Source organism: Colobus angolensis, unplaced genomic scaffold, assembly GCF_000951035.1.
Source record: "Colobus angolensis palliatus isolate OR3802 unplaced genomic scaffold, Cang.pa_1.0 Scaffold345, whole genome shotgun sequence".
Lineage (NCBI taxonomy): Eukaryota > Metazoa > Chordata > Mammalia > Primates > Cercopithecidae > Colobus > Colobus angolensis.
In genome coordinates, this window is record NW_012116766.1 from 681,203 (window position 1) to 697,810 (window position 16,608).

Below are 16,608 nucleotides of genomic sequence, written 5' to 3' on the forward strand. Positions count from 1 at the left end.
ACAGATGTAGATTATTCCTGTTTCCCCTGAAAATGTGAAATTGCTCATACTACCGGTATTAGTTTGTTCTCACACCACTATGAAGGAATACCTGAGACTGGATAATTTATACAGGAAAGAGGTTTAATTGACACTACAGTTCTGCATGGCTGGGGAGGGCTCAGGAAACTTACAGTCATGGTGGAAGCTCACTCATCCCTCTTCACATGGCGGCAGGAGAGAGAAGCATGGAGCAAAGTGGGAAAAGCCCCTTATAAAACCATCAGATCTTGTGAGAATTCACTCACTATCATGAGAACAGCATGGGGGTAACCACCCCCATGATTCAATTACCTCCCATCAGGTCTTTCCCATGACATATGGAGATTATGGGAACTACAATTCAAGATGAAATTTGGGTGGGGACACAGCCAAACCATATCAGCATATCTGTGAATTTGCTGCAGTATCCTGTAGATCCTGTAACAGTCACCTGAATATGGAGGGCTCTGCATTCATTCATTCACTGGCAATTTTGGTGGTCTCTTTTTGTTGACTGCAGGAGAAGCCGTACAAGTGCTCAGAGTGCAGCAAGGCCTTCAGCCAGAAGCGAGGCCTGGATGAGCACAAGAGGACGCACACTGGAGAAAAGCCTTTTCAGTGTGATGTGAGTTTGGAATTTTTTTCCCCCATAGTGTCTTCCAATAACAGGAAATAGGAGTGTGTGTGTATGTGTGTGGGTGTGGGTGTGTGTGTTGCATTGCTGGTATGTGCCTATGCCTGTTAATGTCTTGTGCTATTTATAGCTTTTTCTTGCATAATACATGTAGCTGCATTGTAATCATTTTATTCATCTGGTTTGTTGGCAGCAAATAAATTCTGATTTTCTTTTAGACGTGCTTGTACCCTGTTTTAATATCGTTGTGTTGTTCTTCCAAAGTGTAAATGCATGATGATTTAAGGCAGCTTTCATGTGTCTGGCCAAATCTTTACTGATTAATGACAGTTAAACCAGAGATGCGACTGATCATACATATTATTTACTTGGGTAAAGCCAAACATGTACAAAATTCCAAAATGCATATAAACTCCTTTGTGTTAAATAATGCTGTTACTAAGGGTTGTCTAAGCTTTCTGCTTATGACATTTGAATTAAAATTGAATTATTTGACATAGCATACATTATTTCTGAAAGGAAAAGAATACTACTGTTGACAGTAAAATTAATCTGAATATTGATCAGTTTAGGGGAAAAAAAACACTGTTCTTTTGTGTGGGATTGGTAGTTGACAAAGAATCGACACATGTTAGGGAATCAATGTAAGAAAAAACATTAAAGCTGTACAGTGTGATATGGCACAGTGCAGAATTCTGCTTAAATGTTGAGGGAAATTCCAGAACTTAGATCCATCATCATGTCCCGATGGATACAGCATAGGGTAAGCAGTCCATATGAAAGGAAACTCACAAACACAAGATGTTTTCCTTGTCCTTTCATGAAACTTCAGTGGTAAGGTTAAGGCAACAATGTACTCCCAGTGGGCATACTCATAAAAATACTTTTATTAACAGTACAGTTCTTTTGAGGAAAGAAACAGTTGTAGAGAAAAAAAACGCACACATATAAAGCTCTATACTGAACGGAGCTACAGTCCTAGTTCAGTGATTTCAATTAGTTTAAGTCATTGCTGCTTTTATTGGAAGCGTTTTCATAAAGACAGACCCTATTTAGATGGTTTAATTGTACTGCTGCACAAAAAACCGATACAGCCCAGAAATTAAATACTAACTGCATATGGACATCTTTCTACCATCACATTTAACCCATCTTTTAATCTATGCTGAATTCTTTTGTTGAATATTCCCTTAGGTGAATTGAAACGTCATGCTATGTTTTTTAAAACTACGATGTTACAAGTTGACTTTTTTCTATCTGCTTCCGTCCCATTTATTTCTATGATGTGTTTAAAACTCTGAAATCTTCATTTGCAGCCCATACTGATCTACTGAGTAGAGATCCATATTTTTAAGTGCCTCCTGAACATTTCTGAAATGCAGACTGCTCAGTAGAGAACTGTCTGCCTTTGCTGCAAAATCTTGTCCTCTTAACCTACTTTTTGAGGATAGAAGTCACCCTTTCCCACCCCACTCCAGTCTCTCTCCCTCTTAAAGAGCTCTCAGATTCATTAATTTCTCTTAGTTTTCATTTCTACTTGTAACACATAGCTCAGACCTTCACTGTTTCATCCACATCCAGTCTCCAGTGTGTGTGTTCTCCACACTGTCACCCTACCAAGGTGATGCATTTTTTTAATTGAGGTGAAATTCACATGATATAAAATTAACCATTCTAATGTGAACAGTTCAGTGACATTTAGTATATTGACTGTGTTGTAGAAGCACCACCTCTCTAACTCCAAAATATTTTCATGATCACAAAATAAAACTCCATACCCAATAAACATTTACACCCCACTTCCCTCATCCCTTAGCAGCTACCAATCTGCTCTCGCTTCTATAGACTTACCTATTCTAGATATTTCATATAAATGAAATATACAATATGTGACCTTTTGTGACTGGCTTCTTTCATTGAGCATAATGTTCTCAAGGTTTATCCACATTGTCTGATGTATCAGTAGGTCATTCCTTTTTATGGCTGGATGATGTTCCATTATATTTTTATATCACAATTTGTTTATCCATTCATCTGTTGATGGACACTTCTTTCTACCTTATGACTATTGTGAATAGTGCTGTGGTGAACATGGGCATACAAGTATTTCAGCACCTGTTTTCAATTATTTGGGGTATATACCTAGGATTGAATTGCTGAGGCATTTGGTAATTCTGTTTAACTTTTTTTGGGAACCAACATACTGTTTTTCTCAGGAGCAATACCATTTTTTATTTCCATCAGCAATGCACAAGGATTCCAATTTCTCCCCATTCTTGCCAACACTTATTTTTTATTTAATTACCCATATTGGCAGGAGAGATATCTGACCATGGTTTTGATTTACATTCCCCAAAGAACTAATGGTGGTGAGCAACTTTCCATATGCTTCCTGATCATTTCTGTATCTTCTCTGGAGAAATGTTTCTTCAAGTCCTTTGCCCATTTTAAAATAGTATTTTCTTTTTGTTGTTGAGTTTTAAGAGGTTTTAAAGTTTGGATATTAGGCTCTTATCAGACATATGATATGCAAATATTTTTTTTCATTCTGTAGGTTTTCTTTTCACTTTGTTGAAAATATCTTGAGATGCATAAGGACTTTTAATGTTGATGAAGTGCCCGTTATGCATTTTTTTCTCTATTTGATCATGCTTTTGGTGTTACATCTAAGAATTAATTGCCAAATCCAAGGTTGTGGGATTTGTCCTTCTGGTTTTTGTTGTTGTTGTTGTTGTTGTTGTTTGTGTGTTTTTCTCTAAGAGTCTTGTAGTTTTAGCTCTTATATGTGGTATAAGGAAAATGTAGTTTTAGCTCTTATATGTGGCATTCTTTTTCAGTCTTTCACTATTGAATATGGTGGGTTTTTCATAAATGCCCTTTATTTTGTTGAGAAATTTCCCTTTTCTCCTACCTTCCTGAGGTTTTTTTTTTTTAATCAAGAGAGGATGTTGAAGTTTGTCAGATGCCTTTTCTACATCAATTGAGATGACTATGTTTTTTCCCCTTTGTTCTGTTAGTATAATATATTGCTTTGATTTTCTTATTTGAACCACTGTTGGAGTCCTGAGATAAATCCCCATTGGTCATGGTTTAGAACCCTTTTAATACGCTCTGAGATTCAATTAGTACTTTGCTTGTTTGTTTGTTTTAGGATTTTTGCATCTAGATTCATAAGAGATTTTGGTCTGCAGTTTTCTTTTTTCATAACATCTTTGTCTGACTTTGGTATTAAGGTAATGCTAGCCTTACACAATGAGTTAGGGAATGTTTTCTCCTCTTCTGTCTTTTTGGAAGACTTACAGAATTGGTGTTAATTCTTCTTTAAATGTTTGGTAGAATTTATCAGTGAAGCCACCTGATCCTGGACTTTTCCTTGTTGGTGTGTTTTTTATTTGATTCAACCTCTTTATTGGTCTTTTTAATTTTTCTATTTCTTCATGAGTCAGTTTTGGTAATTGCTGTGTGTTTCTAGAAATTTGTTCATTTCATCATGGTTACCCAGTTTGTTGGCAAATTGAGTAACCATGATAAAATGGATATATATATATATAGACACACACACATATATATATACACACACACACATATAATCAGTTTTTTACAATTTTGCTCAAATGACACGTCACTCATTAATACTACTTTAACCTCTTAGGCACAGTCATTCCAGGCTGTGCAAATGGCCCAGCATGCTTATAGCGATAACTTTGAAATCTTTCTTTCTCCTGCCCAAGTCTCTCTTTTGAACCCTAGGCAGATATTTTCAACGGCCTATAGGACATCTCTCTTGTATTTCAAACTGAAATCATGATCTCCCAGCTTTCTTAATCTGTCAACATGATCCTTTCCATTTCCCATATCTCTGAGTACTGTACCATCCCCAAATAACCCAAATCACATATCTGAGCCTCATGTTGGACACCTCTTTTTCCCTAAGCCATGAATGATAGCCACTATTCTAGTTAAGGTCCTGTGACGGGAAAGGCACAGAGATCCATGGTTTGCATGTATTCTCTCTGATCTCCACTAAAACTCAGGAATATGTAGGTGTTATTTGCATGTATATGAAGCAATTGAGGTTCATTGAGGTTGAGTGACTTGCCTACAGTTCACAGCAAGTCAAGATTCTAGAGTTCAAGGTTGCAGTGAGCCAAGATCGTGCCGCTACACTCCAGCTTGGGCAAAGGAACAAGACTCTGTCTCAAAAAAGAAAAAAAAAAAAGATTCTAGGGTCAAAACCCAGGTCTTTCTAAGCAGTTTACCATGCGGCTTTCACTCAGACCCTGTAATTCCTGCCTTTGCTTCTATCTGTTTTTCAAACATAGCACCATCTCTAAATTCTCATTGTCACCTTCATTTCTCTAATTCTCTCACACCCTCTCACATCCAATCCAGTAGCATAACCAGTTGGTTCTACATTAAAATAAGCTCAGGGTCTGAATAATTCTCATAACTCCACAGCTTTATCTCAGTCTCCTGGAATATTGCAATATCTTTTTACATGCTCTCTCTTTCTGTCTTTGCTCCCAACAGTCTCTCCTAAACTTGCCATGTAGAGTAATCTTCATAGAACCTGAGTCAGATTATATATTTGTAAAATGAATATCGTATTCATTTGCTCAAACCTTCCCATGACTGTGTATCTCATTTACAGTGAAAACAAGTTTTATCATGGTCTGAAAGACTTCCCGTGACCTGCAGCCCTCACTCTCCCACTCTGCTCTCTTTGACTTCATCAGCACCCTCCACCTCACTCTGGTCACATGGCCTCTTTACCCTTCTTTGGACACATTGAACCTACCCTGCATCTACATCTTGGCCTTTGCATCTGCTGTTGCTTCTGCCTAGAACAGCTTTCTCCAGGTTTCTTCATGGCCTGCTCATGTGCTTCTTTCAGATCTCTGCTCAAATTACTTTCTCTCTTATCTCCATTACTTCCTTAGCTCTCATTCTATATTATTTGTCTTTGTGGCACTTATATCTACCAAAAATTTGTTTGTTTAATAAACTTATTTATCATTTATTATAAGCTCCATGACAACAAGGTTTTGTCTTTATTATTTATTGTTGGATCCTCAAGCCTAGAACAGTGCCTGGCATGTGGGAAGCATTCAATATTTTGAATGGATAAATAAGTGAATTAATAACTCCTGCTTTTGTTCATGTTGAAATCATTTCTGGCCTGGAGTGGAACAATAGTACTGGCCTGCCTGGATCCAGTTTCATACTCTCTTTCTTGCTAACTGAATTATACTTTAGTTTCAGTCTCTATTTAGAATTCTTGAGTGAATTCCCACCACTTACAAAATATACTTCCACTTTCTTGTTATGATTACCATGATTTCCAGGATTTGTTTCCAGCTTTCAACTCTAATTTATTTTCAATTTATTTCTCTAGTGACATCTAATCTTTAGCTTCTGTGAATTCTTTTCACTTCCCCAACTGAGCCATGTTCTTCGCACTCACAGTACCTGTGCCTATCTTCTTCCCTCTCCCTGTCATATGATCCCCGCCCCCTTAGGACATTATAAACCTCCATGCATCCTTCCAGATCAGGCCTTCTTCCACGTTTTCCTTAAAGCCTGCCCTCTTCTCTCCAAGCCATGGACTGCACTCTTGTGTTCCTCTCTTTGTACTATGCTCGTTACTTTACAAATGTTTCTACTTATAATGTGGACTCCACAAAGGCTAGACAGTGTGTTCTTTGTCATTTTCTTCCCAGAAGAAGTGGTAGGCACATTATATGTGATAAGTATGTGTTAACTGAAGATATTTGTATAGAATTTCCCAAGGTGCTTTCTGTTAAACATCTTATTTCACTCTATTTTAAAACAAAATCAGTTTACCTCCAGTCTAGAAGAAGAATAAATATTTTTCTAATACACTTCTAAGTTGGAGTAGGGTGAAAGTTTGGATAAGAATCACAGGTAGAAAGAAAAGGAAGCATCCGTGTTATACTATTTGAACTCGTTTTTGCTGTCCCGTGTTTGTAAAATGAATGTTCTTGCATTTGGCTGATTTATACAGAGCATCATTTGGAGTCTTTTACTGACTGCATTCAAGTTCATGAAAACAGCTTTTAATGTCTGGGTAGTCAGTTTTACAACTGTGACATCAGGTACTCTCTCCTGATATTTAATCCTGTACTTTGGCTCTCATTCAGCAAGCTGTTGGATTGTTCCCATCTCATCTCCAGTGTGGAGCTTCTAGGACTTCCTTAATTCAGACCCATTATCAATGATTTCAGCATCTTGCTCAACTTCCTTTCCATTTTTGCCAGCTTGCCATTGCTCTCATTTTCCCATGGTAACTGTGTAAATGGACTTGCACTTTGTATCCCTCCCACCACAGTGGCAAGCTGAACTGTCTGAGAACCTTTCTTACATTCTCACAGTGGTTTTTTAATATATTTGTTAATGGTGTCAGCCAGGCAAAAGGAAAAAGTAGGGTGAGTTCACATATCTCTGTTTGAAATGAGATAGTTTAGTAATAGCCAGCCCTTGGAAGGGAGGATAGACTCTGAACCCAGACTGTCTGGGTTTAAATTCTGGAAACACTGCCTAGTTCTTTGAACCTGGGAAACCTAGTTAACATTTTGTGTTTCCATTTTCTTCTGTAAAATGGGTTTAATGGTAACATTAGTATCTACTTAAAAGCGTGACTGTGAGGATTGAACAAGTTAATATTTAGAAATTGTTAAGAGTGGCTCCTGGCACATGGTGAAAGTTGTAAGATAGTTAAGCCTAGGCCCTGTGCTGGGCACTGGGATGAAATAGTAGAAGATGCCATGTCCCACCCTCATAGAACTCACATTCTTGTGGAGTATAACATTAAACAAATACATGACACCAGGCATGGTGACTCATGCCTGTAATCCCAGCACTTTGGGAGGCTTAGGCAGGAGGATCGCTTAAGCCCAGCAGTTCAAGACCCATCTGCGCAACATAGCAAGACTTCATGTTTACAAAAAGCATAAATAAAAAATTAGCTGGGCATGGTGGCACACAATTGTAGTCTCAGCTACTCAGAAGTCTGAGGTGGGAGGATTGCTTGAGCCTAGGAAGTCAAGGCTACAGTGAGCTATGATCAGACCACTGCACTCCAGCCTGGGTGACAGAGAGACACCATGTCTCCAGAGAAAAACAACGAATAACCAAATACATGAATTAGCATGTAATTACAATTCATGATAAAGACTGGGAAAGAGAAAGGAGAAAAAAGCCATGAGGCTATAAATGAATAGTTAGGGAAAAATTCTCTGTGAAAGCGACTCTAAGTAACCTAAAAGATGAGAAGAGTCAGCCATAGGGAAAAGAGCATCTCAGGAGAGGAACAGCATGAATTGAGGCTGGGAATGGGCATGGGGGAAGGAGAAGGCTGGTGAAACTGGAGCACAGTGAGAGAAAGAGAGGGGTGCAGGGTGAAGTAAAAAGGAGAATTGGAGGCTTTGCAGCCATGTTAAGAAAGGTATTGTGAATCTAATAGGAAGCCATTGAAGAATTTGGTATCAGTTTTTTATGTTGACATTGGGTTTGGAGAAGGGGCAAGAGAAATAGAACACGGGGGATAAATGTTAAATCGATCTTCTTTATGACTATGAATTTTAATATATACTTATAAAAACAATTTAGCATTTCTTTCACTTGAAAGTACTCTCCATAGATACTGTCTTCAGTTTCTCCAGGATGATTCTGCAGTCTTTGGGGATACTTATATTGCCCATAGAGATTCAGTCAATCAATCGATCAGTGAATCTATCAACCGTTATTTGTTTCTTTAATTCAAGAAATATTTATGTAGTGGCTACTCTTGCCCTCATGTTCCTTAGTTTAGCAAGGAGACAGACATAAAAAAATAACACGAATCATGAATGACACTTGAGGAAAGTGTCATGAAGGAAAAGTAAAGGCTGCTATGAGAGCATTTAACAGAGACCATCAGCCGGAAGGTGAGTCACGTGGGCTTCCTAAGGATGAGTAAGAGTAAGCTGAGTAAAGAGAAGTGAGAAAGTTCTGAGGCAGGAAGCCCAATGATATCTTCAGGAACCTGCAGGAGGCCTGTTTGGTTTAGCGAGAGTTCAGTGATTACCCTACAAGCAGCGAAAAACCATGGAATAATTTTAGGTAATATTGTGACATTTGTGTTTTCAAAAAGTCATTTCAATTGTTATGTGGAGCATGGACTGGAGGGGAGGAGGAGGAATGCAGGAATATTCAAATAGTATTTAGCAGTGGGTTACTTTTGGCCTGTATGAGTGTGTCCTGCACATTAGAGGGCATTACTTGCATGCTTGCCCCTATGCAAAATGCAAGTAATATTCCCCATTTGTGGAAACAGTGAGAGACCCCCCACAATTCCAAACATTTCCTGCAGAGAGGGGAAGTTGTACCACCTCTATCTGAGGATGACTGAAGCTGACTGTTGCAATAATCTAGGCTTTAGTTTTCAGAGTGAGGAGATGGACATTGAAGTAGGCAGACATGACATCCACTGGAATATGGGAAGAAAAAATTACCACTTTGATTCCCATTTTTTTTTTTCAACTTCTCTTTGAGATTCAGAGAGTACATCTGCAGGTTTGTTGTACATGGGTTATATTGCATGCTGCTGAAGTTTGAAGTGTGAATGATCCCATCAGCCAGGTCCTGAGCATAGTACCCAGTAGTTTTTCTACCCTTGCCTCCTCCCCTCCTTCCTTGCTCTACTAGTCCCCAGTCTCTGTTGTTAGTTACCACCTTTATGTCAATGTTTAGCTCCCACTTATAAGAGAGAATATGCAGTGTTTGGTTTTCTGTTCCTGCATTAATTCACTTAGGATAGTGGCCCCCAGCTGCGTCCATGTTGCTACAAAGGACATGATTTCATTCTTTTTTTATAGCTGCATAGTATTCCATGGTATATATGCACCACATTTTCTTTATTCAGTCCACTGTTCATGGCACCTAGGTGGATTCCATGTCTCTGCTATTGTGAATAGTTCTGCAATGAACATGCGAGTGCGTATGTCTTCTTGGTAGAATGATTTGTTTTCTTTTGCATGTTATACCCAGTAATGAATGGGATTACTAGGTTGAAGGGTAGTTCTGCTTTAAATTCTTTTAGAAATCTCCAGACTGTTTTTCACAGTGGCTGAACTAATTCACTTTCCCTCCAACAATGTATAAGCATTCCCTTTTCTCTGCAGCCTCACCAGCATCTGTTGTTTTTTCTACTTCTTTTTTTGTTTTTTTTTTCTGTTTGTTTGTTTGTTTTTATTTGTTTTTGTTGAAACAGAGTCTCACTCTGTCGCCCAGGCTGGAATGCAGTGGCACAATTTCAGCTCACTGCAACGTTCGCCTCCCGTGTTCAAGCAATTCTCCTGTCTCAGCCTCCTCAATAGCTGGGACTACAGGCACCCACTACCACACCCAGTAATTTTTGTATTTTTAGTAGAGACAGGGTTTCTCCATATTGGTCAGGCTGGTCTTGAACTCCTGACCTTAGGTGATCTGCCCTCCTTGGCCCCGCAAAGTGCTGGGATTACAGGCGTGAACCACCGTTCCCGGCTGACTTCTTAACACTAGGCATTCTGACTAGTGTGAGATGATATCTCATTGTGGTTTTGATATGCATTTCTCTGATGATCAGTGATGATGAACACTTTTTCATGTTTGTGTCCACTCATATGCCTTATTTTGAGAAGTGTTTGTGAATGTCTCTTGCAATAATATGTAAATACAGTAGTGCATATGTATGTTTTATTTAAAAATACAGATACTACCATTGCATTTTTTAATGGGGTTGTTTCTTGCTTATTCAACTGTTTAATTTCCTTACAGATTCTGGATATTAGAACTGTTGGATACACAGTTTGTGAATATTTTTCTCTCATTCTGTCAGTTGTCTATTTTATTGACTGTTTTGCTATGCAGAAGCTCTTTAGTTTTATTAAGTTTCACTTGTGAATCTTTTGTTTTGTTGCAATTGCTTCTGAGAATTTAGTCATAAATTATTTCCCAAGACTTCTGTCCAGAATGGTGTTTCCTAGGTTTTCTTCTAGGATTTTTATAGTTTGAGCTCTTACATTTAAATCTTTAATTCATCTTAAAGTTAATTTTTGTATATGTTAAAAGGTAGGGATCCAGTGTCATTTGTCTGCATATGGCTTGCCAATATCCCAGTGCTTATTCAATAGGTGTTTATTGAATAGGGAGCCCTTTCCCTGTTTCTTATTGTTGTCAACCTTGTCAAAGATCAGATGGCTCTAGGTGTGTGACTTTATTTTTGGCTTCTCTATTCTGTTGCATTGGTATATGTGTCTGATTCTGTACTAGTATCCTACTGTTTTGGTTACTGTAGCCTTATAGTTTGAAAGTGGGTAATGTGATACCTCCAGCTTTGTTCTTTTTGCTTAGGATTGCTTTATTGGCTATTTGGGCTTTTTTTTTTTTTTTTTGGTTCTGTATAAATTTTAGAATAATTTTTTCTAGTTCTGTGGAAAATGATATTGGTTGTTTGATATTTGATAGTAACAGCATTGAATCTGTAGATTGCTTGAGCAGTGTGGCCATTTTGATGATATTGATTCTTCCAATCTCTGAGCATGGAATATTTTCCCATTTGTTTGTATCATCTGTGATTTCTTTCAGCAGTGTTCTGTAGTTCTACTTGTAAAGTAGAACACCTCCTTGGTTAGATGTATTCCTAAGTACTTTTTGTATGTGGCTATTTTAAAAACAGGAACACAATTAAACTTTATTATCATTAAACAGAAGATTTAACTTTGGCGCCCTGGCTTGGGCACTGCTGGCTGGTCCCTTCTGAGGTGCAGTAACACGTGTGATCAAAGGGCAGCATGTCAATTCCACGTTGGCGCTGGTTGGTTGACAGTCCCGAGGCACTTGTTTGCTTTCAGTGCACTCTTAGGATTGCAATTTGTGTCTCTTAGGTTAACAGAGATACGGATTATATTATCTGTTTTTAAATAAAGTAATGCTTACAAAATGAACAAGTGGCTAAAAGAAGCCTGTACAGAAATACGGATTGAAAATAATACTAATGATACAAACAGAAGATAACGAAAAGAAAGCAGAGTTAATACTACTAGTCAGTAACAATTTGAGATAAAATATAATGACATAATCGTATGTGATGAGAAGTAAGCCAAAAATGGAAATTATTAAGGAGACATCTTGCCTTTACATTTGTTAAGGATGACTCTGGCCCTAAATATGTATCCCATCTTAAAATCTTGCCTAGTGAAAATATAAAGCCATAAATATTAAATTACCATTAAAATATTTATTTTGTCTTTATCATCAAAATTTTGTCTGTCTTTAATATAATATATAAAAACAGTAGTGCATGTGTATGTTTTATTTAAAAACACAGATACTACACTTGCATGCTGAAACATTTTCTTAGTGAGAAAGAAGCACTGGTCTGAGTAAACAGTGTCTCTGACTAAGGTGGTGGCAGTGGACATGGAGACGATTAGATGCCTTCATGTCTTTGAGAAAGATGTGCAAAGAAGAGCTGGTGGAACTTTGTAATTGATTGGATCAGATGAGGAGAGTGAGACATTGGGTGAAGGTTAACTGCCACATTTACAGTCAAACCAGATGGAGGGTCGGACCATTTTTTGAGACTTAGATTTGAGAGACAAGAATTCTGAAGGTTTGAGAGACAAGAATTCTGAATTCAGTTTTAGACATAGGAAGTTTGGAGTACCAGTGAACTATCCCAGTGGTCAGTTAAGTACTCCACTGTTGAGATCAGAAGGGGGACTGCACTAAAAATATTACTTGCTAGTGATCTCCATATATGTGGTAACAAAAGGTATGAATACGATTGAGATCACCAGAGGAGAAAATACCTAGTGAATGGAGAAGAAAGCCAAGGATTGGGCACTGAAATCCTGACTTACTTACTTAGGATGGAGGAAGGGCCTATTTCAGAAAACAAAAGGGAATAAAAGGCCAGATAGTTAGAAGGAAAACAAGGAGAGTAGGTCATTATAGAAACTAAAGGAATGACAGGGGAAAGTGGTCATGTATGTCAAATGATGCTAAGAATTCATGTTAAATGAGGGCTCAAAAGTGCCAGGATTTAGCAATGTAGAGATCATCCATAACATTTCAGAGAGCTGTGGGGAGAGTTAAGAAGTCCAAGACAGAAGTCTGATGTGAGTGGACTTGCTGCTAAGTGAACATGGAACCATCACCCAACTAACTGCATTTTTTCATTCCAAAATAATACTCCCTGATTATAAAAATGTACTTTTTAATAAGAAGACCAAAAAAAGATCCCCAGTTTTCCAACTGATGTCAGCTAATATTAATCTATTGACATTTCCTTCATATACTTATTAATATGGATACAGTTATAATTTTTATTTCAATATTGTAGACTAAGTTGCATTGATCTTATTATTCTGCTTTCCTTTCTTTATGTTTCTTCTTGCCTTTAAGTATTTTTGAAATTACTATCTTGGCCGGACGTGATAGCTCACGTCTGTTTTCCCAGCACTTTGGGAGACTGAGGCAAGAGGATCGCTTGAGCCCAGGAGTTTGAGATCAGCCTGAGCAACATGGTAAAATCTCATATCTAAAAAATACAAAAAAAAAAAAAATTAGCTGGGCATGGTGGCGTGTGCCTGTAGTCCCAGCTACTCCAGAGGCTAAGATGTGAGTCCAGGGAGGTCGAGGCTGCAGTGAGCCAAAAGTGTGCCACTGCACTCCAGCCTGGGCAACAGAGCGACATCTTGACTCAAAAAAAAAAAAAAAAAAAAAGATTAATATTTTTAACAGCTGAAAAATATTTCTGAGTCTGATTATATCAAAATGATTATGCTTATTAACTTTAATTGGCCAAGTAAGTCGTTTGTAATTTTCACTTTTATATATGAGTCTGTATGAGCACCCTGTATATAAATCTTTGACTAGGAGACATTCATACAAGTGATACTCCTGGTTCTTCAAAGGCTTGCTGTCTCTCTGTCTCGCCAAGATTCTTTTGAGGGAGTACTACTTAGTATCCATTACACTCTATCAGCCTCATTTTATATAGTTTTATGCACATTTTAATCCCTCTTTTAAAATAGTGTTTGTGTATGTGTTATTATTTTGTAACCGTATTTCTTAAGTACAGTATGTGTGTGTTTGCAGTTTGCTTTTTACCCTAATTGAACCTTATCTTTTAATAAGGTTACTTAATACTTTTATATTGATTATTATAATTTATATACTTTACCGTCTGCCATCATATGTTATGCTGTTGCATGTTTCCTGGGTCTTTACCCTTTTCCTCTGATTTTGCGACATGGACTTGGCTTTGTTTTACAGTTGCCTCAAAGGTATTGAGTTACAAACCTTATGCTTACAAGCTATTCCAAAAGAAAAGTGTCATTTCCTGAGATGAACTGGCTGCATTGTATTTGTTTTGAGAAATTGTTTGTTTGCAAAGTCACTTGTATATTCCAGGGAACTGCCACTCTTTGGAACAGAGGTGTTTTCTTTGTATTCCACTTGTGCTGACCTTGCCTCCCTCTCTAACATTTGTCTATTCTTTCCAATCTGCTGAGGAAGATGAAAGAGAAAAAAAATGTGCACTGACATTTATTGAGTGTCTCCAGTATAGCCCTTATTTACACAGAGTATTTTATTTAATCTTAATAATCCAGCGAGGTAAGTACGTTGTCATTTTACAGGTGAGGGAACTAAAGTTAAAAGGCATACTTGGTCCATTTAATTTCCTTAGTAAATAGTAGAGTCTGAATTCAAACTTGAGGTGGTTCTTCAACAAATACTTATTGAGTGCTTACTCTACAAAAATTGTTGTACCCTTTAGGGTACATAAGGGAATAAAATATATGAAGATCCCTGCTCTCATGGAGCTGAGACTCTAGTGAGCAGAGAGAGACACTAAACAAGAGAGTAGGTAAATTACAGTGGGACAGAAAGTGATGGGTACTATGTAAAAAGTAAATTTGAACAGAGTAAAGGGAATCCAGAAAGGATAACAGGCTTCAGTTTTAAATTAGGGGGTCAGAGCAGGCTTCCTTAGAAAGTGATCAGACTCTAAAGCTTATTTTCTTTATACCCCACTATGCTGCTACTTTTGTGTCAAAATTCATTATTATTGGATTACCCCCTCCTTACCCAATTAGGGCCCTGAGCCTTTCTGGGTTTCTTATTGCTGTGAATGTAAATCTTCTTTCCCCCATAAAGAAAAAGGGCAAGGGTTTTTTGTTTTCTTTCATTTTGTTTTACTGTAAGATTTTCCCAAGCCTAACCTCATTTAAAACTCCAGCTTTCTTTACAGTATTTTTACAAGCCATTTCCTCTCTCATTATATTTTTCATGGTGTTTTCACATTATTTAACATGTCTTATTTCACAACGGATATGGTTTTGAAGAGTTTCATGTCAGTGGAATTTTTGTGAATAATATCGAACTTTAAATTCCATCTTTTTTTATAACTTGGATAATTGTACCTTGCATTTTCTGTGTTAATATTTTTAGTTATGGGGCTGTTTAATGCATGTTGAGCCAGGTGGGAATGTGGCAGAGCTCATGTGAAATAAACTTGTTACCTTCCTTAGTTAAACAAAGTGTATATAATAAGAAATAAAGAAAAGAAACAGTGAGTAATAAATTTCTGCTTATGATACTTAAAGCAGCATTAGCTTTTTATTTCACAAGTGGTACTAAACTGAAGGGATCACTGGTGAGAAATGTCTTATGCCATTTATGTTATAGAGAGAGATGCCATCTAGACCATAAAGCATTTTGCTTAAATAGTTTAATATGAAATGGCAAATACATTCCATTAGGATAAGAAAGGGATTGTTGCCAGGGAGTTGTTTCTCTGGAGATGTTTAAATCCGGCAGCTGGGAAAGGGGAAGGGTGATTGGGGTACAAAGGACACCGACTAAATGCAGTAACTCTTATTAATTTTCTTTGCCCAATAGTGTGGGTGTTAAATTTTGTTTATTCCAAGAGTGCTTTTTGTTTTTATGCCTGTTACTGCATACTTGATAGTAGGAATTTGCATAATGTGTATTGTATAAATGATAAATTGTTGTATCTTCAGGTTTTTCTGTATAATATGGTTGGTCTTTGGGTCTTTTCTAGGTTTGTGACTTGGCTTTTAGCCTGAAGAAAATGCTGATTCGACACAAGATGACTCATAATCCCAATCGTCCACTGGCAGAATGCCAGTTTTGCCATAAGAAGTTTACAAGGAATGACTACCTCAAAGTGCACATGGACAATATCCATGGTGTAGCTGACAGCTAATGGGGGCTGTAAAGGAATTAAACTATTCAAAAGGGCTCCTAATATGAATCCCAGATTTTTCTCACCTGATCAGCATAACAGAAGTAGCCAAAAGTGACTTACTGGTCTCATAGTTCTTATTTGCCTACATTTAGAGTCTGTAGATGTGTATACAACCAAAAAAAGTCTTACTTTTACCAAGAAATGGTATAAATGGAAAAAAAAATACAACTCCACAGCCTTGCAAAATGCAACTTGTGCTCCGATCCTAGCTAACACGGTGAAACCCCGTCTCTACTAAAAAATACAAAAAACGAGCCGGGCGAGGTGGCGGGCGCCTGTAGTCCCAGCTACTCGGGAGGCTGAGGCAGGAGAATGGCGTAAACCCGGGAGGCAGGGCTTGCAGTGAGCTGAGATCCAGCCACTGCACTCCAGTCTGGGTGACAGAGCGAGACTCCGTCTCAAAAAAAAAAAAAAAAAAAAAAAAATGGAAAAAGGAGTTATGGCCCTCTGTCTTGGCCATCCCTCTTTAATGAAGTTCATTAATATACTTCCCTAATAGGCCTTTTCATTTTATTGTTATTCTTTGTGTGTCTGTGTGTCTGTATGTGTCTGTGTGTGCGCACTCACTTGCAAATACCAGTTGTTGCAGCTGGTTTTACCAATTTAAATAGAAATAAATCAAGATATCCAACTA

At 37.7% G+C, this 16,608-nt stretch overlaps 1 protein-coding gene across 1 annotated transcript in view; it reads left to right on the forward strand.

Moving 5' to 3' along the window:
• The window catches only part of PRDM5 (PR domain containing 5), a 232,940-nt gene extending 216,973 nt beyond the window's left edge, over positions 1-15,967 (forward strand). Inside the window, exons 15-16 of the mRNA XM_011952701.1 lie at positions 542-646; positions 15,768-15,967. Coding sequence (XP_011808091.1) covers positions 542-646; positions 15,768-15,932 — 270 coding nt within the window. The 3' untranslated portion in view covers positions 15,933-15,967. The remainder of the gene's footprint in view (positions 1-541; positions 647-15,767) is intronic.
• Positions 15,968-16,608: the final 641 nt, after the last annotated feature.